This window comes from Callospermophilus lateralis, chromosome 11 (assembly GCF_048772815.1).
Source record: "Callospermophilus lateralis isolate mCalLat2 chromosome 11, mCalLat2.hap1, whole genome shotgun sequence".
NCBI classification, from domain to species: Eukaryota; Metazoa; Chordata; class Mammalia; order Rodentia; family Sciuridae; genus Callospermophilus; species Callospermophilus lateralis.
In genome coordinates this window covers 53,612,019-53,638,766 of record NC_135315.1, presented here as the reverse complement: position 1 = coordinate 53,638,766, position 26,748 = coordinate 53,612,019, and the positions used below count along the sequence as shown (strand labels likewise).

The following is a 26,748-nucleotide window of genomic DNA, read 5'->3' as shown; positions in this document are numbered from 1 at the left end:
AGCCAAGCTGGAGAAACAGTCTCAGAAGCCCTGAATCCCCATCCCCTATCAAATGCCTAAAAAGAACCCTAGATCATCCTCCGTCAAATTATTTATAGGTGTCAAGAAATATTTCTAATTATATCCATTCACAGCCACAGTCAGTGAATATTGTGCAAACAGATTGCCAAAAAAGGTTTTGCCAAGTAGGTTCCCAACTAGGACAGCTGAGGTAGCTGCTGTGTTTGCAGAATGGCCTCTATAAAAGTGGAGCTGAGATGCCTCTGTCCTGTCCTTCCTCAAAATTCTTAAAGGTATGTATATGTGAAAGAACATGGTTAATTTTACATTCATGATATTGATTTTTCATTTAAGGGAAAGACTACTATTTCCCAATCCAAATTTTTCTTTACATATCTCTAAGGATGACATTGCGCACAATATAGTTACTGAGTTTTGTGATTAAACACAAACAAACAAACAAACAAAAAAACAATCCTGCATTCTCTGTTTTTTCTTTCCACAGTAGTTGTCTGCTCTGAGCCTGCCACCTTCTTCATCTGGTAACATAAGAGGTAAGAGGAATTTATTATTACACTCTAAAGGACAAAGGGATCTTTATATTGCTACATCTTAATGAGCTACCATTTAACTTCCTAGATTAGTATTGGATATAGGACACAAGAGCAGCTGCTCTTGAAAATGACCTCTCATAAAATTTTGACTTTTCAGACCATTAGTCCAAACAAAATTTAATTAAACTGCTCTTTTACATTTTGTTGGAACTTTAGAAAGAATGAATCCATCATATGTACTATTTAATGTGAATTACTACTCCCATTTAACCAATTATACAGGTCACATGGTAAAATAAAAAATGTGTCAACTTGCAGTCAAAATCTTGAGGTGCCAATCCAGGCTTTTCTAGTTGCCTGGGCTCAATCCAGTTATCTTTTATGTATCTTCCATCATGGTGTATTGCAGTGGAATTAACAATGAACTCAGGTTTAGGAGAACAGCTCTTATGTCTCATCATTGCCACTTACCACCTCTGTGACACTGAATGACTCTTCACCTTTCTGAGCTTTAGTTTCCTCATCAGTAAAATGAAGAGGTCGAATTCTACATGACTGCTAAGGTCCTTCCAATTCTTGCTCTATATAACCCCAATCAGTGGTATTAAGGATCCCTGTACAGAATGACAACATCTAATGATCTTCCCAAGTATTCAAGTTGAGACATGTACTTTTAGTATTATGTTAAGAATATAAATAATGATGAAAACCTAGTATGCATTTAACAATGATTTTAAATAAGTTTTTATTTACTATAATAGCCATATTCGTTTAAAAATTTAAAAACATGTTGATGTGGAATCATTGCTTGCTTAAATTTAAGGCAGTTATAACTGTGTGGATTCAAGGATTCCCTACAACAAACATGAGGCTCCCTGGGGGCTTGTGACCACAACTGATCTAAGATATGAGATAGAAAGATTACATCTTCCCTCTGTTTCATAGATAGACTGTACCTCAGTAATTTCTGGATGGTATTATATTATAAATTCAAAATTATTTAATGTAAAAACAAACACAGACACTTGATGTAATAGAATAACATTTCTCCTCTGAAGAAAAAAAATTAAATGTTCCAGTATCTGTCCCCTGGAAATACATTTAAATTTCGCTGAATCATATGGAGACTTTGTAGAAATGATTGATTTTGAGATAGAGTTTGTGGCAAATTCCATATCTAACATTCTAAGTCGAGAGGAAGTTTAATGTTGATGACACAGAAGACTAAGCCTCTTTCTACAAAGCCTACAGAAGGTTGAGGGTATTATTGTTGTTATTATTGTTGACATTGGCAACCAATGCACATCTCCCTATAAACCATCTCTTCTTCCACTAAACAGAGGTCCCTTTCTTTGAATCTAGTCAGAACAAAGTGATTTATTTTATATTCTCATAATTTATTAGTGGGAAAAAATTAAGTTCATTCTGACTTGAAACTGTATACTGGCTATCAATTTCTAAAAGATTTATTTTGTTTTTTTTTTTTTAAAAAAAAGAGAGGGAAAGAGACAAATATGTAACCTAAAGTAATAAGAATTAGATTTAAAGAAACTTATATGCTAAAAATCTAGTGAAAAAACTAAAAAAAAAAAAAAAAAAAAAGGAAAATACACAACCACTGTAAAGTTTTAGTAAAAATTTAGATGCTGTTTTTCTCTAAGAACATTTTAAAGTTACTGACTTTCACACAAAATAAAAGCTGATAAAAGAGGCTTAATTTTGATTTAAGACAAAAATCATCTATTGGATTTTTAGCTTTCATTGGACTTATTTTTCCCTTTACATACCTAATACCTGTCAGTTAACCATTAGAATATTTGTGTTTAGTAGGTATCTTAAACCTGGACTTATGTCCTGAAAGAAAAGATTAACCTTTTAACATCCAAATTCAACTTTTACATTCAAGTTTAGTAATTTGGGGAAGGAGGAAAGTATGCCTAAATCTTTGAGCTTTTAAAATAATTTCATTTAGATGATGATGCCACTTCTCTGTATCATCACAATGTTAAAAAGAAAAAAAAAAGAGTGGTTGAAAAAAGGAAAGGAAAAAGAGCAAGTAGAAAAGAAAAGATTCCGAACACACAGGGACGTAACAAATGCTACTGGTTGAATATCAACCCTACATATTTCTCAACTAAGGTTCACATACAGAGGAAAGAAGGGAGGCTTAAAATGTTATTGTCACAAAAATTAAGCTGCCAACATAGGGCTTTCACCTCCATGAGTTGATCTCAGCACCTTGACAGAGTAGACAGCAGTAATCTCAAAGGCAGAGGCCAGGAAAACAAGTGTGGAAATGCAGCATGTTAAAGTGCAATTAGCTCCCACTCCAGCCCTCAGTAGTCACCTAATTCTGTTTTTTCCTCCAGGTGCACCTAGCCCTGAGCTGCCATCGATAACCTGCAGCCATGAGTACCGACGCTGAGATGGCCGTGTTTGGGGAGGCTGCTCCTTACCTCCGAAAGTCTGAAAAGGAGCGCATTGAAGCCCAGAACAAACCTTTCGATGCCAAGACATCAGTCTTTGTGGTGGACCCTAAGGAGTCTTATGTGAAAGCAGTAGTGCAGAGCAGGGAAGGGGGGAAGGTGACAGCCAAGACTGAAGCTGGAGCTGTGAGTAAAGAAATAGAAAACAGTGGAGGGGGTGCCCAACTGATCCTTTTCTGCTACTTAGCTGATACCCACTGGCTCCTTCCTTTCTTTTATTTATTTATTTATTTTTATTTTTTTTTCATCTTTCATACATTTGATTCAAGTGAGTTATGAACTTCCATTTTTACCCCAAATACAAATTGCAGAATCACATCAGTTACACATTCACAATGTTTACATAATGCCATATTAGTGACTGTTGTATTCTGCTGCCTTTCCTATCCCCTACTATCCCCCCTCCCCTCCCCTCCCATCTTCCCTCTCTACCTCATCTGTTGTTGTTCAGTTCTCTCCTGGCTCCTTCCTTTCTTAACAGACTGTCACAGTTAAGGAAGATCAAGTCTTCTCCATGAACCCTCCCAAATATGACAAGATAGAGGACATGGCCATGATGACCCACCTGCACGAGCCTGCTGTGCTGTACAACCTCAAAGAGCGTTATGCAGCCTGGATGATCTATGTGAGTGTTCCCTGTGACATCATTCTCACCAACTCCACACACTTGATGTGTTTGTTGATTCAAATTGAGGACTTCGTTTTCAGATTTTGCCATTCTATTGCAATATTCTCTTAAGACCACTCATTTGGTTAGTGTAAATTCTGATTGATTTGAAATTGTACGTGTTGGGAAGCCATCTGCTCAACTGCATTAGTTGGAAAACTAAAGCATTCTGTGCAATAGCAATGACAGAGAGAAGCAACAAATGAACCCAAACCATTAAGCTTCTTGAGAACCAACCCAGTTCTTAGGTCTCTCTCCCCTAGCCCTTAAGCAGTATTTCCAATGTACAATCATGAGGTAATTGCTGACTAAGCAGCCCTATCCTTTCCCACAGACCTACTCAGGCCTCTTCTGTGTCACTGTCAATCCCTACAAGTGGCTGCCAGTGTATAACCCTGAGGTGGTGGCTGCCTACAGAGGCAAAAAGCGCCAGGAGGCCCCGCCTCACATCTTCTCCATCTCTGACAACGCCTATCAGTTCATGCTGACTGGTGAGTGAATCCATCACAATTCTATAGGTATTGGAAAATATTTGTGAACTGTTAACAAAGAAAATATCTGGTCAGTACTTTAAAAATAAAACATTCAATACAAACATGATAATATCAATAACAACAGTGGTAAAAATGGATTTAGAATAATATGCACTTGTTTCAAAAATGTAGAAAAAAATGCTTATATTTCTACACCGAATATAGATCAAAATTAACCAAATGGAGGTATCAGCTCTGCCTTTTAATTATAGCTAATACACTCTCTCTTCTAAAAAGTAAGCTTTGAAGTTTCATAGTGACAAGTTATCACAAGCATTATAAGAAAACGTGGATTAGACATTAATGTGGAGAGAATTTTAAACTATGAACCAGGTGACTGAATGGCACATGAAATAGTTATTCATCTGACATTGGCTGATTATTCTGATGAATAAAATGGTGAAATAATGCATTCCATAACTATCACATTATGGCAATGGGAATGTTAATGGATTAATGAACATATCTTTGCCACTTATTTTGAAAAGACTTGTAAAAGTAAAGCATACATTTATATAGTTCTTATTTTGCCAATGGAGAATTTTAAAAGGCAACTTGGAGTTTACAGGTACTGTGTTCATCTAGGTGGTAAGTGTGTTATTTTTTCTTGTTCGTTCATTTATTTTACACAATCTTTGGTTTCTCTTTCACAGATCGTGAGAATCAGTCAATCCTGATTACGTAAGTAGATGTCATGCCTTTCTTTCTGTTGAGTTCTGATCTTTGTAGTGGTTATTACCACCTTACATTCTGATTTCCTTCTTCTATTTGGTCTTGACAGTGGAGAATCTGGTGCAGGGAAGACTGTGAACACGAAACGTGTCATCCAGTACTTTGCAACAATTGCACTTACTGGGGAGAAGAAGAAGGAGGAGGCACCTTCTGGCAAAATGCAGGTAGGTATGATAATCATCTGAGAAAGAAAGAAAGAACAAACAGGTTTTTAAAGATGTGATCATAGTACTCCAAAACCACAGTGATAAACTGTATTGGATACCAGAATTTGGAAAATAAATCTTGAATGGGTTTGTGAGAATGAGATGAACAAAGCAATGAATCAGCAGCTTAATTAGGCAAGAGTTCCTATAAACATTTAGTAGGAGCAAAAGATGGGCCTGAGAACACAGAAATCAAGGCCACTTCATTGGAACATCTCATTCCTGGATTTGTCATCCATTCCATTCTCTTTACAAAACCTTACCTCAAATTTCAGAATGCTATGAAGGGGCAAGGTGAAAGGGAAGGAGGTCAAAGGGAAGTTATTTTTTAGTACATTGCAACTCAGCTTTCCTAAATTTCTTTATCCATCTTATTCATCTTTCTTAAGGGGACCCTTGAAGATCAAATCATCAGTGCCAACCCCCTACTGGAGGCCTTTGGCAATGCCAAGACCGTGAGGAATGACAACTCCTCTCGCTTTGTAAGTTTTTTGATCTTCCTTTTCCGTGTGAGAAGCGGCACTGGCATTCTGTACCTGTAGTGTCGATATTTCTTTCATTTATTTGGTCCATGGCTAACAAAAAGTTTCTGCCTTTTAATCAGTGCTCCTTTGCCTTCTTAAGGGTAAATTTATCAGGATCCATTTTGGTGCCACAGGCAAACTGGCTTCTGCAGATATTGAAACATGTAAGTCAATAAATACTATTGATTGAGAATCTTTGAGGGGTGGGTGTGGAAACTCTTTTTATGTATGTTGTGTAAAATTTTCAATGCTTAATTTTTCACTGTGGCTCTTTATTTTAAATTTGCTTAATCTGACTTTCCAGATCTGCTAGAGAAGTCCCGAGTCACTTTCCAGCTGAAGGCTGAAAGAAGCTATCACATATTCTATCAAATTATGTCCAATAAGAAACCAGAGCTTATTGGTAAGGCACATCTTGATTTATTTCTACCAAAGAAGAATAACAGCTTCTCTATAACATACCTTTGAAATGTTTTTGATGACCAAAGTAACTCTTTCTGTATATGGTTCTTTTCCCTGTGCTCAGAAATGTTGCTGATCACCACCAACCCATATGACTTCGCCTATGTCAGTCAAGGTGAAATTACTGTGCCCAGTATTGATGACCAGGAAGAGTTGATGGCCACAGATGTAAGTAATTGGAAGAAAGTAGGAAAAAGCAAAGTAATATTCCAGTATATATGATTCTCCTTCCTATATTAGGGTGAAAAGCATTAACAGAAAATCTATGACTAGGCAATACTACTATCTTTTAGGCTTTCTTGCCTCTTGAAAAAAATTACAGTATATTTCAATGTCCTTCCACATTTGTTAAAAAAGCTTTAAATGCCTGTGATAAATGTTAGTTCTTTGATACCCCTTACTTAATTGGTTCTTTTTATTCTTTCTTATCATTTTTGGTCAATATTTCTACCACAACATTGTTGTTGTTGTTTCTATTTTATACCAGATCCTTTACCCAAGAATCTGGGAAAGAGCTACAATATTTTCATGTTTTAAAATAACAAAACATGGAATTTCCAGTCACAGATGTAAACACAAAACTTTGTTTTGAATAAATGTCTGTGGCCTAACAGTACAATCCCTTGCCTTCCCTATGTAGCATTAGAAAAATATGGGTTGTCTATCTCAAAAATATTCTTTGGGGGACTCTTTGAGCCTTGATATTTATTTTTGAAACTATAAATTCCTTCTTTCTCCACATCTTTTTTCTAAGGATTATTACTTTGGGGCTTATTTTCTTTACATATAAATTTTATACATATTTTGTATTTTCCTTTGAATTTCTGGATAACTTTTGATTGCAACATTTTTAAACTTTAACATCCCAACACCCCCCAAATAAGGTTGACAGTTGCTTATGAAAATACCTTCTTTCAAAAAGTTTAAAATCTACTTGTGTGCCTTTATCTTATAAATGTCAGACTTTATTCCTTATCTATAACTTATTATTATGTTCATATGTCCAAAAGTGACATGGAGTTGAAAAATACCCACTAGTTTAGGAAGTTAAAAAAATGCAACAGTCTTATTCTAGGACTTCTGGATGGTCCCTATTCGTGTGTGTAAGGACATGAGAAAGTTACTTAGCCTCTCTGAACCTGGGTTATCAGTGTGCCCCATGGACATGCAATACTACTGAGCTAGAACTGGAAGACACTAATTCTGTGAAAGAGTCTTGGAAAATAAGAAGGGTAGATAAACATACTTTCCTCGACCTTCTCTAATCTCTGCCCACATTTATAAATCTTTGCAAAGCCTAGCATGGTAATCAAATGTGATAAGAAAAAAAATAATTCACTGAAATGAGAAACTTCTTTTCATAAATGTCTCTTCCCTGCATGAATAGTGAACAACCAGATTCATTCACTGCCAAGCATCTCATGATCAGTTGAGCTATGACTTTATATCAGAGAGACATATGGAGAAATACTTGGCACAATTGTTGTTTTCATATCCTCTTTCCAACTGAATCATCCATGCCCATTAGGATGGGAAGATAGACAGTGATCACATATTAGTTTAGGAAAATATAGGAGAAGAAGAATCAAAAGAGATTTAGGAGCCTGGAGATGAGAAACAAGAACCAAAACCATAAGAAGCATGTGCCTGTGCAGCAAGGGCAGGCTGAAATAGATGGTGAATGTCCTGGTCTTGGCATCAGTGGTTATGGGTCTGAGTCTAGTTGAGTGAGTGTACAACATCCTTACAGTTCACATAACTCAAACAGAAAGACTGATATATGCCTGTTGGTGTTGCTATGTGGATCAAAGAGTTAAGAAAATGAGTGCCTTCTGAAGTATAGGCAAAGTGTTAGTGAAATACAAGTCAAGGCATAATGAAGAAAAAGTATGTAGGCAGACCCTCAGTGGCCTGTGTACATCAGCATAGTGATAATTGGAAGGTGAGTAAATTCAACTCTTCCAACAGAGCGCTGTGGACATCCTGGGTTTCACATCTGATGAAAAGGTGGCCATTTATAAGCTCACTGGGGCTGTGATGCACTATGGGAACATGAAATTCAAGCAAAAGCAAAGGGAAGAGCAAGCTGAGCCAGATGGCACTGAAGGTACCACTGCTGTGGATAGCTTTCATTTGAAAGTACACATGTCAGGAGCTTTGCAGAGACAGAGTTCATGTTTTTTACTTTCTTTGACCTATCTCATGAGAGGCAAAATTATATGGAAAGGGAAATGACATAGTGTCTGATGTTTGTGATTTCTGTCCAAAATTCATTCTTCACTGACTTTTTAAAAGTTTTTTAATTTTTTATTTGTTCCTTTTGGATATACATGACAAAAGAGTGTATTTTGACATATCATACATACACAAAGTATAATTTCCCATTCTTGTGGTTGAACCTGTTGTGGAGCTACACTGGTCGTGTATTCATGTATGAACATGGGAAAGTAATGTCCAATTCATTCCTGTCCCTTCACTCCCCTTTGTGCAAACCAATGAAATTCTACTCTTCCCTCCCAACTGATCTAATTGTGTGTTCGCATCCATACATCAGAGAATTCATTGACTTTTTGTAAACTACTTGGTTAAAAGATGTTTTATTTAGTGAATAATGTTTGCCCACATGCACTGGGGGAAAAATTGAGATCTGAATTTCCTTGTCACTACTAGGTTAGGTTTTTAAAATTATTTCTATGTGTGATATAATTTTGCCATATTTTAAATATTACATACATTACATAGAATACAAGCTCCAATGTATTCTTACAAAAATAACAAATGAACATGAACACTGGCAATGCTTTTGAAACCATATAAATAAATGAATAGATTTCATGACATTTGCACATATTACTATCTAAGCAAAATTCTTTTTTTTTTCCCCATCATCATCCTTCACTTCTTAAATTGTGTAAGCCATGTTTGGTTTCACCATCTTCACTTTGTTCATGCAGTTGCTGACAAAGCTGCCTATCTCCAGAGTCTGAACTCTGCTGACCTGCTCAAAGCCCTCTGCTACCCCAGAGTCAAGGTTGGCAATGAATATGTCACCAAAGGCCAAACTGTGCAGCAGGTAAATATGATTTCACTTGAACCACAGGAGACTCAAGAATTCATTATTGTATCCAGTTCAAAAAACTAACATCACAACTCTTCTTGAAGGTATACAACGCAGTGGGTGCTCTGGCCAAAGCTATCTATGAGAAGATGTTCTTGTGGATGGTCACCCGCATCAACCAGCAACTGGACACCAAGCAGCCCAGACAGTATTTCATTGGGGTCTTGGACATTGCTGGCTTTGAGATTTTTGATGTGAGTAGTGAATTGACAAAAATCACCAAATGCAAATCATTAATAATTTGACCAATCATATTAAAGAATTCAAAATTATAAATGTACTTTACAAAAAGTGCAAACTATAATTCTTGCTGAAAAGAGTCTTTGAAGAAATGTGAATTTAAGTAAATAGGTAAGACTAGAAAAAGAATTCTATTCTTTCACATCTAGAAGTCTTGAAATATGGTCCATGAAGGGTTAAAATATTCAAAATCTATCCTGGACCAAATCAGAGGAGTATAAAAATACTTTTTAAAATTATTCAAAGGGAGTAGCATCCCCATGTAACAGCATTTTGCCTAGTATGCATGATTTCATGCAGTCACTTGGAAAGTGTCTAAGGAGTCAATTCTTTGTTAAGAATTATATCATACTTTAAGAAAATAATTTGAAGGTTTATAATGTAATTGACCAAAATACTTTAAATTCAGAAGAAAATATTAGTAACTACACTGTGGATACAAATACTTAAGTTATGACTAATTTCCTATATTTATCCCTTCCTATAGTTCAACACCTTGGAGCAGCTGTGCATCAACTTCACCAATGAGAAACTGCAACAGTTCTTCAACCACCACATGTTTGTGCTGGAGCAGGAGGAGTACAAGAAGGAAGGCATTGAGTGGGAGTTCATTGATTTTGGGATGGACCTGGCTGCCTGTATTGAGCTTATCGAGAAGGTTGGCATGACTTTTTAAGTCTTCAAAACAAGAAAAACAAATTGCCCACCTACCTATGTTTAATTACAATCCCAATTCTCAAAGAACAAGCAATGCTGTTCCCATGGCACAGTTGTGCAGTCTTAACAGTTGTGAGATGTGTGACAAGTGATTCATTATTAATCAATTAGTAGTTTATAGAAAAATGACAATAATACACACAAGTTCACATTTAAAACTCTATAAACTTCTTCTCCTTCACTTTTATTCCTACATGATTTTATAATTATAGGAGAAAGGAATAAAATTACAGTTGGTCCTCTGAGTACTGTAATTAACCCTGGTGTACCCACGACAGTGTATTATGCTTATATTATCCCTCATGTATAATAAGGCAAGATATATCAAGATTTCTTAAGCCAGGTGCAGTGGTGTATGTCTATAATTCCAGTTGCTCAGGAGGCTGAGGCAGGAAGATTGCAAGTTCAAAGTCAAAGCCTCAGCAGCTTGGTGAGCCCCTGAGCAACTCAGTGAGACCCTATCTCTAAATAAAATATAGAAAAGGACTTGGGATGTGACTCAGTGGTTAAGTGCCCTTGGGTTCAATCCCAATACAAAAATATATATATATGTATCAAATGTCGGATAATTAGCCCTTCAACTGTTGAAGTCATCAATTTACTCTCTACTCAAAATGACTACTGAATAAACACCAGACTTCTAAACGACCTCACCTAGAAATAAGCTCTGAATTCCAAATTATTAAGTGGGTATAACAATAGTTATATCAGATTTAGATATATTAAAACTTATTGAGCAAAAAAAAAAATTATCAAGCAATTTTTAAACACTTTCAAAACAATTGAGTTCATCATTTAGCTCCCTACTGATACCAATGAAATACATGTGTGAACTCTACCCTAAGCAGTGTAAAGGAAGAAAAAAATAAAATTGCTCTCCAGGAAACCTTCAAATACTCAGTTCAAAATTCACAGAAATGTGAAAAAGAAGCATATAAAAGCAGACTAGAACTGCACAGTTTAAAAAAAAATGTTAATTTAGTGACATAAAATCTCCATTATTCATGAGAACTGTACAGAAAGGCACTTATTTTCTTCTCTAGTATTTGAGTTTTGCCTCATCAAAATGGTTTTTGGGAAATAATTTGTGAATTTGTGATATCATCAAAGTTGAATTTACTTTCAGTCTTTCATATCAAATTTACTACTGAAAAGCGTCAAACTGCTTAGAAAGCAAAACCAAATTACCATTACTTAACTCCATTGTGGTGGAGGACATAGTTTAAAGTATAATTTTAATGATATAAAACAAGATGCATTTTTCTCGTCATTAGTTCATTTTTAGTCATCGACATAATCTTTTCTCTTCATACATTTGTCATGTCTAGATTTGGAGTAAAGGAAGTTCCACTGCCAGTAGAAAAGAAAGTATGAAATAAGAATTATTTTTAAATGATACTTGTGGAATTTAATTTTATATACTTAACATGAAGTTTTCCAAATGGAACATATAAGATTTTTTTTTAATTCATTCTTTTTAGTAAATATATTTACCTTACATCCTTTGACACATAATGATTGTTACACATTTTGGCAATTGAGAAGCATCATTAAAATAGTATCATGCCTATTTAACATGTCATTCCAAGTCTTTGAAACATTATATTTTTAGGTTTCTACCAACTGCATTAACTGCTGGAACACAATTTTCTCTCGGGGACTCATCATTAACATCCTTTTTTTTTTTTTTTTTCCTATTGTTAGCCCATGGGCATCTTCTCCATCCTAGAAGAGGAGTGCATGTTCCCCAAGGCAACAGACACCTCCTTTAAGAACAAGCTTTATGAACAGCACCTTGGAAAATGCAACAACTTCCAGAAGCCCAAGCCTGCCAAGGGCAAGGCCGAGGCCCACTTCTCGCTAGTGCACTATGCAGGCACTGTGGACTACAACATTATTGGCTGGCTGGACAAGAACAAGGACCCCCTGAATGAGACAGTGGTCGGGCTGTACCAGAAGTCTGGACTGAAGACTTTGGCTTTCCTCTTTGCTGGGGGACAGGGTGCTGAAGCAGGTAATTTTTTAATATTATATGTTCTAAGAGTCACAAAATAGAAACAAATCATTTCAAAACACATAGGAAAATCTAACATGAAAATACTGGCCAATATGGGTCTAATGAAAGGAAGAATATTTAATAACTGTAGTTCACAGTTAAGACTTGCAGAAATCACATTAGCACTATGGATCATTTAGTCTACAGCCTCATTTTATCAATCGGAAAACAGAGACACAGATAGGTTAAGTGACTTGCTCAGAATTATACAACTCACTTTTACCACTTTTACAGTAATGTTCCTTAAAGGATCCAGCTAAATTGGAGATAAGGAAAATAAGACTTCCCTGCAGATAAGCAGAGGCTCACCAACAGGCAACTTGCCTGTCCTGGGGGAATGTGTGCGTTAACAAGGCCTTCCTATTCTGTCTCCTGGCTACATCCTTCTGGAACAGGCATTGCTGATTTTGAGTCAGGGAGTCCCATCCCCTTCACATATCTAACTTTTTAACTCACTTTTTTTTTTTTCCCTGAGTGCCTATAATGTGAGTCAATGATTGTATCTTCTTAGTCTACAATTGAAGGAGGAGAGACATGGAAATAAAAGGAATAAGTGCAAATTTAAATTCCAAAGGGGATTTTGGCAATGTAATGTCTGTGGATTGTACTTCAAAGACTTTTGCAAATAATTTAACTTTTTATTTTATTTTTCAGAGGGTGGCGGTGGTGGAAAGAAAGGTGGCAAGAAGAAGGGTTCTTCTTTCCAGACAGTGTCAGCTCTTTTCAGGGTACAGTATAAGCATGAATTCCAGAGTAATAATTTTATTAAAAAAATAAATTATTATAACAGGAACTTCTAAAAAGATATCTTAAGGTAAAAATGAAAAAAGTAGTGGTGTACTAAATAAAAAAATCTGAGAAATACCTCAGGAAAAATTTAACAAAAAGAAGACATATTGTGTATCTCTTCACATCAAACATTCTAATAAATGAGTCATTTTCCCTAAGCCCCAAAGCTAAGAAATCTGTTATTAAAAAATTTCATATGAAATCAAACATTCTCCTAAAAGCATCCATTATATTCAATTACACCTGCTCCATATGATCAAAGTCTCCATATAAATTTTGTCTCTCCAGCAGTGCTTGAGAAAAACTGAAACTGACTGATTTTGTATAATCAGGAATTTTCTATGTATTTTCCATATGGATGATCATTCTTGGTGATCTTAATTAATTAGAAACAGCTTATTAGAATGTGAAATGGAGGTTAAATGAATTACAGAACATTGACCAGGAACTCTCATATAGATTCATCTATAATTACTTTAAAAATTTTCATATGGTTTTATAGGAGAATTTAAATAAGCTGATGACCAATCTCAGGAGCACTCACCCCCACTTTGTACGGTGCATCATCCCCAATGAAACCAAAACTCCTGGTAAGACACTTCTGATATCAAAACAAGACTCCAATGTGAATTCTATTTAGACTGTTATATTGAAAATATACCCTTTCTTAGGTGCCATGGAGCATGAACTTGTCCTGCACCAGCTGAGGTGTAATGGTGTGCTGGAAGGCATCCGCATCTGTAGGAAAGGATTCCCAAGCAGAATCCTTTATGCAGACTTCAAACAGAGGTTTGTGTCTCATCTTCTCAAGTGTTACATGAAGAAATGTTTGGTTTTTAAATGACATTTTGTTCTCCAAAACTTAATCTATCCATGTTTTTAATGCTACCTACTGAGTGTTTTTTTTTAATGAAGAAAAACCACCTTTTTATATTGCTTTTATTTTGACAGATACAAAGTTCTAAATGCAAGTGCTATCCCAGAGGGTCAGTTCATTGACAGCAAGAAGGCTTCTGAGAAACTTCTAGGGTCCATTGACATCGATCACACCCAGTACAAATTCGGTCATACCAAGGTACCACCCAACCCAAATTTCTAACATTATTTCATCATTTTTGGACTTTCTCAGGAGTGAAAACCAAATATTCAACTTTTCCTTGGCAAGGTTTTCTTTAAAGCTGGCCTGCTGGGGACTCTAGAGGAGATGCGAGATGAAAAGCTGGCTGAGCTCATCACACGCACCCAAGCCATCTGTAGAGGGTACCTGATGAGGGTGGAGTTCAGAAAGATGATGGAGAGGAGGTGAGGGACAAAGCAAAAGTTTCTTCCTTTTCCACACCTTATAACTGAATTCAGTGAAGTCACTACTTTTGCTGATGCTGACTTTCCACATTCTTCTCCATTTTCATCTGTTTTTTCTTTTCAACAGAGAATCCATCTTCTGCATCCAGTACAATGTCCGTGCTTTCATGAATGTCAAGCACTGGCCATGGATGAAGCTGTATTTCAAGATCAAGCCCCTCCTCAAGAGTGCAGAGACAGAGAAGGAGATGGCCAACATGAAGGAAGAATTTGAGAAGACTAAGGAGGAGCTGGCAAAGTCAGAGGCAAAACGGAAAGAACTGGAAGAGAAAATGGTAGCTCTGATGCAAGAGAAAAATGACTTACAACTCCAAGTTCAATCTGTGAGTATTATGCATTGCACAGTTCAGCCATATCTGACTAAGTATAAGAGTTTGTTTTCTATTTGGGGGTAGGGAGTACCAGGAATTGAATTCAGGGGCACTAGACCATTGAGCCACATCCCCAGCCCTGTTTTGTATTTTATTTAGAGACAGTCTCAATGAGTTGCTTAGCGCCTTGCTTTTGCTGAGGCTGGCTTTGAACTCGATATCCTCCTGCCTCAGCCTCCTAAGCCACCAGGATGACAGGCGTGTGCCACCATGCCCAACAAGAATTTTTTTCCTCAAAAATGAAAAGGTTTCCATTGAAACATTTGTTATGATTGCTCATCCTTTAAAAATATTAAGACTCGGACCGAAAAAAGCAATAGATGCAAAGCCACATGTGTGACATATGTTCATATGTACACTTATACATAATTGGTTACCAGTGAAGAAAGTCCTAAAATATCCCTAGACATGTTCCTTTCTTTATGAGTTTAATCTCTTAGTTTATATCATTCTCTACTTAGCAAATATTTTTGTGCATAAAATATAAGTTACATTGTTTCTTCTAGGCAGAAAAAAAAAAAAAGACTGGGTTAACCCCTCACCCTTAAATGTGAAAAAATAATCCTGGAATGAATAAGTGACTTTTCCAAAAATAGCAATTTTTGTAGATTTTTTTTTAATTAAAGGGCTAGTTTTCCTGATTTGACCTTCCACACATATATTTGCAAGAAATGTGTCACTATTAACCAGTAGACTGGTTAAAACAATGTTAACAATATTTTGTCTACTAATTTTTTTAAAGTTGGCAATTTTATTGGCATATCTGTTGACAAAATTGGTAGTCACTGAAGTTTCTACCTTTTAATAAATTGTTGTGTGTTTGTAGATACAACTTAGACAAATGAAAATGTTTAATTTCTTCCTTTAGGAAGCAGATGGCTTGGCTGATGCAGAGGAAAGATGTGATCAGTTGATTAAAACCAAAATCCAGCTTGAAGCCAAAATCAAAGAGCTAACTGAGAGAGCTGAGGATGAGGAAGAGATCAATGCTGAGCTGACCGCCAAGAAGAGGAAACTGGAAGATGAATGCTCAGAACTGAAGAAAGACATTGATGACCTTGAGCTGACACTAGCCAAGGTTGAAAAAGAGAAGCATGCCACAGAGAACAAGGTACAAATTGTTATCTATTTTAGAGTACTTACAAGCATTAACTTGTTACTGATGTATTTTAATTGAAAGTTTAATTTTAAAATTATTGAGTATGAAAGAAAAACACAATTATGTCTTCTCTTTAGTCTTCACCACCTCTATCATATTTGCCTTTGCCTTTATCTCCTATTGTATTAAGCCACATAAGCCTAGGTTAAACTTCTGGTTTCTATTTTCCTTGTCAGGCTAACATTGTCCTAAGACATTACCATCCTTTTCAAGACAACAGATTGTCATTAGCATTCATATTACCTGTTCAAATCTATAGGTGAAAAACCTCACAGAAGAGATGGCAGGCTTGGATGAAAACATTGCTAAGCTGACCAAGGAGAAGAAGGCCCTCCAAGAGGCCCACCAGCAGACCCTGGATGACCTGCAGGCAGAGGAAGACAAAGTCAACACCCTGACCAAAGCTAAAACCAAGCTTGAACAGCAAGTGGATGATGTAAGTGTGAAAATAAAATGTTTCCCCTTCAGATGAATAAAATAAACAACTATGAAATGCAACCATCAGTGATGTCCATAGCCTTTAACTGCTGGTTTGTAAATAAAATTCTCAAGATATTTGTTTTATCTTTTTAAATTTTCCTGAGTATCAGACCAGTGGCATGGGTTAAGTGCTAACAAACTTAATAATACTATTATGAATTTAGCTTGAAGGATCTCTGGAACAAGAAAAGAAACTTCGCATGGACTTAGAAAGAGCCAAGAGAAAATTGGAGGGTGACCTAAAACTGGCCCAAGAATCCACAATGGATATAGAAAATGATAAACAGCAACTTGATGAGAAACTCAAAAAGTAAGTTTAGTTCAGCAATTAACCTGCTCAATGTATATCAATGCATATGAAATGTATGTTTAAAAGGTCTCCAAAACATTAATTCATGGCATGTAGAAAAAAAGGAATAATGGCATCTTTGATTTTTCTTTAATTAAATGAAAATGGCACATTATAGATATGTAAAACTGTCCTACCTCCTCAACGCTAGTGGTATAAAGAAGTTTAATTATACTTGGAAAAATAAAGATTGGTAAGAGAATTACCTACAAGCTAATGTGCTGCTCTTCTACTAGGAAAGAGTTTGAAATGAGCAATCTGCAAAGCAAGATTGAAGATGAACAGGCACTTGGTATGCAGCTGCAGAAGAAGATCAAGGAGTTACAGGTAAGTACATGATCTCCATCACTTTAATTCAACAAGAAAAATAAATGACTGACACAAGAAAATGAGTTTGTATTTTTCACCATTTCCAGGCCCGCATTGAGGAGCTGGAGGAGGAAATTGAGGCAGAGCGGGCTTCCAGGGCCAAAGCAGAGAAGCAGCGTTCTGACCTCTCTAGGGAACTGGAGGAGATCAGTGAGCGGCTGGAAGAAGCTGGTGGAGCCACTTCAGCCCAGATTGAGATGAACAAGAAGCGGGAGGCTGAGTTCCAGAAAATGCGCAGGGACCTGGAGGAGGCCACCCTGCAGCATGAAGCCACTGCAGCTGCTCTTCGGAAGAAGCATGCAGACAGTGTGGCTGAACTTGGGGAGCAGATTGACAACCTACAGCGGGTCAAGCAGAAGCTGGAGAAAGAGAAGAGTGAGCTGAAGATGGAGATCGATGACCTTGCTGGAAACATGGAAACTGTCTCCAAAGCCAAGGTCTTTCTTAATTTGTTATCTTTTTAATCTTTATTTGCAATAATTCAAAATGGCTGACTTTACATCTGTGTATATGTAGCCAATTTGCATAAATATTAGATGTTACCTGAATTTCAGTCTTTTTCTTAATAGATATCATAGTATTAAACTGAATCACTTTAGTTTCATATCTTATTTGTAGAAATCACTTTAAACTTTGTAGCTATTATCAGGAAAGATGCAATTACAAAAAAGACATCTAAAAGTTATATTCTACATGATGTAGGATATAAATGATGTTCATGCTTTCCAAAAGAAAATAATCTAATTTTGACAATCATATGTTCATTTGTTTAACCAAAATTATGTTCACCTACTGTTTCTTGTAAGCACCTGCCTCACAAGATTCTAATAGAAAAGTAAATACAATTCAGCCCCTTTCCATAGTAGTTTGGTTCTTCAAATCCCAGCTTTCTAAGTAGAAATGTATTGTCTTATTTTCTATTTCCCACCACAGGGGAACCTTGAGAAAATGTGCCGCACCCTGGAAGACCAGCTTAGTGAGGTGAAAACTAAGGAAGAGGAGCAGCAACGCTTAATAAATGAGTTGTCAGCCCAGAAGGCACGTTTACACACAGAATCAGGTCAGTAAATGGGTATCCTTGGCTCTTGGAGAGATATAAAATGAAAGCAAGCCTCCATCCCTGAAACACAAATCATGCTTTGAATGATGGACACCCATTTGCTATTTCATCCATTTACTCCTTCACCTTTTTACCAAGAATTGATAAAACACGGAGGTTCTAAGCTATAACTGGAGAAAAAAATTAAGTTCCCTGGGTTCAGGAGATTTTTGTTGCCTCAGCATTACTCAAAAATCCCACATACTAAAATGTCAAAGAAAGCTCATACACCTTAGAGGAATCAAGAAATCACCTTCTCAATATCACTAAAATTAAGTCTTGAGGTTTTGTTTGTTTTTTTTCATCATATGAAATAAAAAGATTCACGTGTTATTCTATTCTTTAAATTATTCTTCGCCTCGACAACAAAGCCAAATCACTCATGTTGTCTTCCACAGGTGAGTTTTCACGACAGCTAGACGAGAAAGACGCTTTGGTTTCTCAGCTATCCCGAGGCAAACAAGCATTTACACAACAGATTGAGGAATTAAAGAGGCAGCTAGAAGAGGAAACGAAAGTGAGAATTCTCCATTTGCTTTTTTTCAATCACTTGAACTGTACAACATGACACATACATAGAATGTAAACTTATACTATACATTTTTTGCTCCGTCTAGGCCAAGAATGCCCTTGCCCATGCCCTTCAGTCAGCCCGCCATGACTGCGACCTGCTTCGGGAACAATATGAGGAGGAGCAGGAAGCCAAAGCTGAGCTTCAAAGGGCTATGTCCAAGGCCAACAGTGAGGTTTCCCAGTGGAGGACCAAATATGAGACAGATGCCATCCAACGCACAGAGGAGCTGGAGGAGGCCAAGTAAGGGTTTTTTGGTGAGGGCAGCAAAAAGAAATGAAAGTAAAAATAGTGAAAAAAAAATCAAAGAGAATATTTCAGGCATGCAGCTAGGTGAAGAATTTTGTTATTGGGAGGTACATTCTACCACATCCTCCTTCTTATAGCCTTGTGTATGCCCTCACCTCCCCTCAGGCTTCAGTTACAGAGCATATTACATTTCTTTCCACCAAAATGGGTTGTTATTAGCTTACTCTGTATAAATTTAATTTCCTTTAAAATAAGAAAAATGCAGATTATCTAGCAAATTATTATAAATATTATAATTAATAATGGTCAGATTTTCCTTAGCTAGAGTGTTGAATGTTCAGAATAAGACTATCATAACCACCAGTACGGAAGGACTTATTCATGAATTACATATACTGTTTGTGGAATAAAACTCATGGAGGGGAAAAATCATCATACTCTTAGTGAAGGAAGCCTTCCTACATTTCATTTATCTCACAGTAGTTAGAATTAAACCAAATGAGAGAGTCTGGCATACACTTTCAGAGAAAGCATTCTAGATAAGAATGTACATGACTAGAAGAGGTCATGAACTGGGGGAGCTGGTAAAGGGAACAGTAAATATGACTTTGAAGGCTATTTGAGAAAAGTATTAATGGAAGAATACTTATTTTCTGGCATCATCAAATCCAGAAAATTAGTGATTAATCACACTACTTTGAACATGTCACTCTGGATCAGTTTCCTTATCTGTACAGTAAAGAGGACCATACTAGAAACTGTCTAAAAATTCTATTCAATGCTAACATTCTTTGATGAATGTTACCATTTCTTCCTTATCCTCACATTTTTTTCACACTGCTTACTCAGCTTAAGTGCTTATTCATATCCTCTCTGTCTCTCAAAGTGGCTTAATAAATATGTGTAACAACTGAGATGACGAACCCAGGAGAGAAAAGAGTTCTAGGAGAGATAAAATGTGTACTAAGAAGCTACTTGAGAAAACTTAACAACTTGTGGACATAGGGGTAAAAAAATGTTGGAGAAAATATGCTTTCCTAGTCAACATATTTATAGTTTCTTGTGGTCACTTTGATTCTTCTCTTGGTTACTCACATGGACCATTTTTTTCAGGAAGAAGCTGGCTCAGCGTCTCCAGGATGCTGAGGAACATGTGGAGGCTGTGAATTCCAAATGTGCTTCCCTGGAGAAGACAAAGCAGCGACTCCAGAATGAAGTGGAGGACCTCATGATTGATGTGGAAAGATCCAATGCTGCCTGTGCAGCTCTCGATAAGAAGCAAAGGAACTTTGACAAGGTGGCTCATCATTCCCAAGGGGACATCAGCATAATTCTTGTTTTCAGAAGCTAACTATTGATGCACTTCTAGGTTCTGGCAGAATGGAAACAGAAGTATGAGGAAACTCAGGCTGAACTTGAGGCCTCCCAGAAGGAGTCCCGTTCTCTCAGTACGGAGCTGTTCAAGGTGAAGAACGCCTACGAGGAATCTCTGGATCAACTTGAAACACTAAAGAGGGAAAATAAGAACTTGCAGCGTGAGTCATTGTAATCATTCTATTTCAAATATGGGAGAGATCTTCTCAGTTTTTCCTTCTCCTCAATTGAATTTTGCTCTTTTATTATTAAACTACAGAGGAGATTTCTGACCTGACAGAGCAGATTGCAGAGGGTGGAAAGCATATCCATGAACTGGAGAAAATAAAGAAACAAATTGATCAAGAGAAGAGTGAATTGCAGGCTGCCCTAGAGGAAGCAGAGGTATATTTCATTTGCTCACCTATGTATTATAAATACATTGAAAAATAATACAACTGAGATCTATTATGTTTCAAGTCTTGAGAGGATAATGCATATAATTCAATGAAAAATGCTGAATAATACCTTGGTAATTAAAAAGACTAATTGTCAAAATTAAGATTTATGGACGTTTGTAAAGTTTTTTTAAATGTCTCCTTGGAGAGATCATCATAATGTGGGGTAAGAAAAAAAGCTCTTTAGTTAACCTAAATGTTATTTTTCTTAAGGCCTCTCTGGAGCATGAAGAAGGCAAAATTCTTCGCATTCAACTTGAGTTAAATCAGGTGAAATCTGAGATTGACCGAAAAATTGCTGAAAAAGATGAAGAAATTGATCAGCTAAAGAGAAACCATCTCAGAGTTGTGGAGTCAATGCAGAGCACGTTGGATGCTGAGATCCGGAGCAGAAATGATGCACTGAGGATCAAGAAGAAGATGGAGGGAGACCTCAACGAGATGGAAATCCAGCTGAACCATGCCAACCGCCAGGCTGCTGAGGCAATAAGGAATCTTAGGAACACACAAGGCATACTTAAGGTACATTGGGGTAAACACACCTGGGGTCATACAATCTGGTGCCATTACAAAACTCCAATTTTAATAGCTTATGAGGATTATGGGTAATACATCACCTAAAGGATATGGTAATCAATTAAACTTTCTAGTCACATCACTGAAAAGAAAACCAAACAAACAAACAAAAAAAAAACTACTTTTTGTCTGAAAGGCCCAGGACAGTTTGCTTTGTTATTTGCAGAGAAGACAAAGTGGTGAGAGTTAGGGAGACAGAGAGAGTGATGAGAGAATTTAGCCACATGCTAGTGCATTTATCTGGACTTTGCTTATTTAATATATCAAATAACACGATTAGACTAGCTGATCTTTAAGTTTACTTTTCTGATTCCAAATTTTGTAGATTTACCATGGTGTTTTTTATGATTCAGGATTGAAAATAATATGTCTTTTGAGTGCTACCTTAGGCTTCCAAGAATTTGTCATTAAAGGTTCTTGTAGATTGTTCCTATCTAATAATGCTCTGAGTTATTAAGATCCAAGTATATTCATGACCCTAAATTTGTACCCACTTTAATTGGAACATGATTAAGAGTCTTTTTTTCTTTCTGTATAGGACACTCAGCTACATTTGGATGATGCCCTCAGAGGGCAAGATGACCTTAAAGAACAACTGGCAATGGTTGAGCGCAGAGCTAACCTGATGCAGGCTGAGATTGAAGAGCTCAGGGCATCCCTGGAGCAGACTGAGAGGAGCAGGAGAGTGGCAGAGCAAGAACTTCTGGATGCTAGTGAGCGTGTGCAACTTCTGCACACTCAGGTGAGGTTCAGGACTATTGTTTAGCAGACATGCTCCCGAAGCTAAAGACAATTTGAGAGAATAAGTTTGTTTATGAAATAGGAAATTATCTTGGCATGGAACCATTCCTGAATTTCTAGTTCTGAGATCTAGCTGGTTTACAAGTATTTTCATAGATTGGCATATTCATGTTGACTTGAAATATTCCAGAGTTTTAAACTTATATAATTAAAAACAGGTGCCAATCTATGAACAGTGTTGGTGATCATCTTGTCTTTTACAACTCTAATCTGTAAACAAATAGGCACACAAAGTAAAGACTAAACTATCAGATATTATTTGTGCATTACATATGCACATAAGGTTAATCTCATGGGATATAAAAAGAAGTTCTTGAGTTCAAATTCATGGCAGTCATCATTCCTGCTGATTAGCATTGGTTGTTGATAGTGGATTTATTAAATAAATGGTGGTATATCCTCACAATGGCAAATATGTAGTAATTATAGCACACATTTATTGCAATGGAAAGAGGTTCGTAATATAATAAGTGAAAGAGCAACTTCAAAGTGATATGGACACATGATCTTTTGTTAAAAATATACAGAAAATATTCAAGAGGATTAACAAAAGTGTTATGAATGGTTATCTCTTGTTAGTGAGAGTACAATAAATATTTTTCATCTCTTTTTGGCTAATTTCTATGTTCTACTCTTTTTTACAATAAACATATTATTTACTTATGAAGTTGCAGTATGTAGAAAGTCATTACAGAAAAGTTAAAACTGCATTCTATTTTTTTTTAAGAGAGAGAGAGAGAATTTTTTAATATTTATTTTTTAGTTTTTGGCGGACACAACATCGTTGTTTGTGTGTGGTGCTGAGGATCGAACCCGGGCCGCACGCATGCCAGGCGAGTGCGCTACTGCCTGAGCCACATCCCCAGCCCAAAAAAACTGCATTCTAAAAATAACTTTAAAGTCAAGTTAATAGGCAACATTTTTCTTACTCATTATGAATACCTTGAATTGATTGGATATTTCAAATACTATCAATTTTCCAAAAACAAAAGAGATTCTTGATTCAATTTCTGTACCAATAATGATGCTATTTTTGTATTTGTGATATGGAGCTAACAATATGAATGGCTAAAAATTAATAATTCATTTTTCATCAGCTGTGTGGTGTAAATACTACATAGCACATTAAATTTGGAGGGTCTTACTTTATGTTTACAGACAGCCACTGATAACAGTTGAATATGTTTGGTATTAGAAAAAAATTTTACCTAGAATAAGTCAGGATAAGTTTTATGAACAGAGATACAGGTAGATAGAAGGAAAGGCAAAAACTTAGACTTCTAATTTTTTTTTATTCTGAATATTTCTGATGTTTAGCAACTTATGTCTGTGTATGCTAGTTCAAACAATAAAGTAAGTGGTATCATATAAGTTAATGTGATTTTCCTCTTATTAATTTGCTACAGAACACCAGCCTAATCAACACCAAAAAGAAGCTGGAGACAGACATTTCCCAAATCCAGGGAGAAATGGAGGACATTGTCCAGGAAGCCCGCAATGCAGAAGAGAAGGCCAAGAAGGCCATCACTGATGTGAGCAGAGGACAACACATTGTCACATTCAAACTTGAATGCCCTTGCACTCTCTCAGCTCTTAATTGACTCTACTTTACTACTAAACAGGCCGCCATGATGGCTGAGGAGCTAAAGAAGGAGCAGGACACCAGCGCCCACCTGGAGCGGATGAAGAAGAACATGGAGCAGACAGTGAAGGACCTGCAACACCGCCTGGATGAGGCTGAACAGCTGGCACTAAAGGGTGGCAAGAAGCAGATCCAGAAATTGGAGGCCAGGGTGGGTGTCCACATGTTCATTTGATTCCCAGCCTGTTCATGTAGCTAGTTACAGCCAAACTGTTAAGTGCCTTTGTTCTCTTCCAGGTGAGGGAACTTGAAAATGAAGTTGAAAACGAACAGAAGCGCAATGTTGAGGCTGTCAAGGGTCTTCGAAAACATGAGAGGAGAGTGAAAGAACTCACCTACCAGGTGACTGGCCTTTTCATATTTTCCAGGGCTATGGCTTTCAAGAAAAATTTTTAAAAATAAGATGTTTTCAAATAATGGCACTATCTATTTACTAACTCTTTCAGACTGAGGAGGACCGAAAGAATGTTCTCAGGCTGCAGGACTTGGTGGACAAATTACAAACTAAAGTTAAAGCTTACAAGAGACAAGCTGAAGAGGCTGTGAGTATCTCCACAGTGAAAGAAAAAGGTTTAGGGGTGTAGCTCGTGCCTTAAAGTCTCTAGAACTTGAGCTTTCTTTATGGCAAAGAACACAAAATTGGGAATGCAAAATTTGATAGAAAAATAAGTATTAATTTAAAATGAAGTTGGGTGCAGTGGTACATGTCTGTAATCCCAGCAATTCAGGAGGCTTAGGCAGGAGGACTTAGGCAAGTTCAAAACCAGCTTCAACAATTTAGTGAAATCCTAAGCAACTTAGAAAGACCCTAAATAAAAATAAAATAAACTATTAAAATAAAAAGATCTGAGGATGTAGCACAATGGAAAAGCACCCCTGAGTTAAACCCCTAGCACCAAAAGTAAATAGATAAAATGAGAAAAACTTGACACAAATTACTACAGCTTTGGAGTGTCTGGTTCATTTCTTCTGAGACCAACAAACTTCCCTTCCTATCCAAATTCCAGCATTCATATGCAAATGAGGATCTGAATTGTAAGCCTTATTTAAAGTCATGATAAATCCATCTAGGGAATTTTTTTTTCTTTTCAATTTGTCTTATCTTGTTAATTATGAAATCTTCCTTAATTTCTCTGCACCCACACCACTACACCTATTTTTCAAAATTTTGTTTTACAGAATCAAGATTCAATCGGATCCCCCCACTATTTTGATCTCTCTGTTGTCATTGTAGCATTTTACTTTGCCAGGGAGAGTCAAATGAAAGACAGTGAAGAGGGGGGTTGTAAGCACAATTATGTATTTAGGCAAGTTTTCACGATGCCCTGTCCTCATATAAGTGTGTCATAAATATCAGAACTTTTTGTGTTTGCATTAATGAACCAAACCCTGTAGCTGCTTTTAGTAACAAAGCAGTAACAATCAGCAAATGTCAAACTTTCTTGTTCTCTCAAATGCAATTCTATTCACAGGAGGAACAATCCAATGTCAACCTTGCCAAATTCCGCAAGATCCAGCACGAGCTGGAGGAGGCTGAGGAAAGGGCTGACATTGCCGAGTCCCAGGTCAACAAACTAAGGGTGAAGAGCCGGGAAGTTCACACAAAAGTCATAAGTGAAGAGTAATTCATTCTACTGCTAAAAGGTGACCAAAGAAAATGCACAAAATGTGACATTCTTTGTCACTGTTCTGTATATCAGTGAAATAAAATCTGCAGAGAATTTTGCAAATCTAAACATGCATTTGTCTGTTAATTATAAGGTTTACAATGTTATTAAAACGAATTCATTTATTCAACATTTGTTGAGATACTACTGTGCACAGAGATGAAAAAATTATTATGGGCAGTGACCCAACTTTAATAGAAGACCAATGACTTAAAGTACTCTGAGGGTATGCCAGAGTGATACATGTACCCTTAATTCATTCAACCAATCTTATAGAGTATCAAGTTATGCGGCTGGTATAAAATGGGCACCGAGGAAATGATGATCATCCCTGTCTGTGAGGAGCTCAGTTCAGTGAGGGGGAGAACAATTCAAACAAGTATGATACAGCACACACAGTCTCATAAAAATATAAAAACCAAGTGTGGCAATGATTAAGTGAGCTGCTAACCTGGGTAGTCCAGAAAGCTCTTCAGGAGACTAGAAGCTTGTTACTCAAAGATAAGTAGATAGATGATAGAGAAAAGAGGACTGTCGTTCTAAGAAGACAAAACAAACATGAGAATTCAGAGCCATTTAAGCATAGGCTTCATCAGCAAAGTGTAGTAGATGAGCCCAGATGTGAAGTTAAGGCCTGACTGTGAAGGGTGGCTTCATATTCGATATTCAGGAGTTAGGACGTGCATGAAACAAATCCAAATTTCATGAGGAGAGGCGATGCAACTCTGGCAGTGGTATGTAGGACTATATGAGTAGGACAAAAAGACAGGGCCTGAGAAGACTGTTAGAAAAGATGGTTCTAAAATTAGAGGCAAAGGTGATGGAAATAATAATATAGAGTGAAAGCAGGGTTCTAAAACCATGTAAAGAATGGGCTCCACAGCCAGGAACGCTCTGAAGAGGCTAAACAGTTTAAGAGCAATTTAAAGCTTCCAGTTACTTTGTAATTACAGAGTCTATTTCCTTTAGGGAGAAATTCTTTCCCTCTGAATATTTTCCCCTACAAGAAAAATGGACAGAACAGTTTAGGTAAATCTTCCTGTTGACCTTCTACTTTCTATAGACAATTCTGCTCATCAAGAAATTTGACTTTTCTCTGTACATTACATATTTTAAGGAGGAACCAGAAAGGGAATCAACTTCTTTTTTTTTAAGACA

At 36.7% G+C, this 26,748-nt stretch overlaps 1 protein-coding gene across 1 annotated transcript; it reads left to right on the top strand.

The window, feature by feature from the left end:
• Positions 1 to 253: 253 nt before the first annotated feature.
• Positions 254 to 25,659, top strand: LOC143409402 (myosin-4). The gene is made up of 40 exons (XM_076869632.2): positions 254 to 293; positions 506 to 554; positions 2,924 to 3,166; positions 3,522 to 3,665; positions 4,042 to 4,198; positions 4,894 to 4,921; positions 5,022 to 5,136; positions 5,568 to 5,660; positions 5,803 to 5,866; positions 6,007 to 6,105; positions 6,229 to 6,332; positions 8,133 to 8,271; positions 9,119 to 9,237; positions 9,327 to 9,476; positions 10,010 to 10,180; positions 11,944 to 12,253; positions 12,950 to 13,023; positions 13,587 to 13,674; positions 13,756 to 13,873; positions 14,036 to 14,159; positions 14,250 to 14,386; positions 14,514 to 14,769; positions 15,686 to 15,928; positions 16,236 to 16,412; positions 16,621 to 16,766; positions 17,042 to 17,132; positions 17,222 to 17,611; positions 18,108 to 18,234; positions 18,672 to 18,790; positions 18,891 to 19,087; positions 20,207 to 20,390; positions 20,463 to 20,628; positions 20,727 to 20,851; positions 21,118 to 21,426; positions 22,019 to 22,222; positions 23,688 to 23,813; positions 23,904 to 24,074; positions 24,161 to 24,265; positions 24,370 to 24,465; positions 25,396 to 25,659. The coding sequence occupies exons 3-40, from the start codon at positions 2,963 to 2,965 to the stop codon at positions 25,546 to 25,548; spliced, it is 5,823 nt and encodes a 1,940-aa protein (XP_076725747.1). The 5' UTR covers positions 254 to 293; positions 506 to 554; positions 2,924 to 2,962; the 3' UTR covers positions 25,549 to 25,659.
• The last annotated feature ends 1,089 nt before the right edge of the window (positions 25,660 to 26,748 follow it).

What these genes read in the sequence shown, in the direction of transcription:
- LOC143409402 (XM_076869632.2), top strand. Translation starts at nt 2,963, where the DNA reads ATGAGTACCGACGCTGAGATGGCCGTGTTTGGGGAGGCTGCTCCTTAC. An exon ending in AAACTGTCTCCAAAGCCAAG is followed by an intron (nt 17,612 to 18,107) that starts GTCTTTCTTAAT and finishes TTCCCACCACAG; the next exon opens with GGGAACCTTGAGAAAATGTG. An exon ending in AGCTAGAAGAGGAAACGAAA is followed by an intron (nt 18,791 to 18,890) that starts GTGAGAATTCTC and finishes TGCTCCGTCTAG; the next exon opens with GCCAAGAATGCCCTTGCCCA.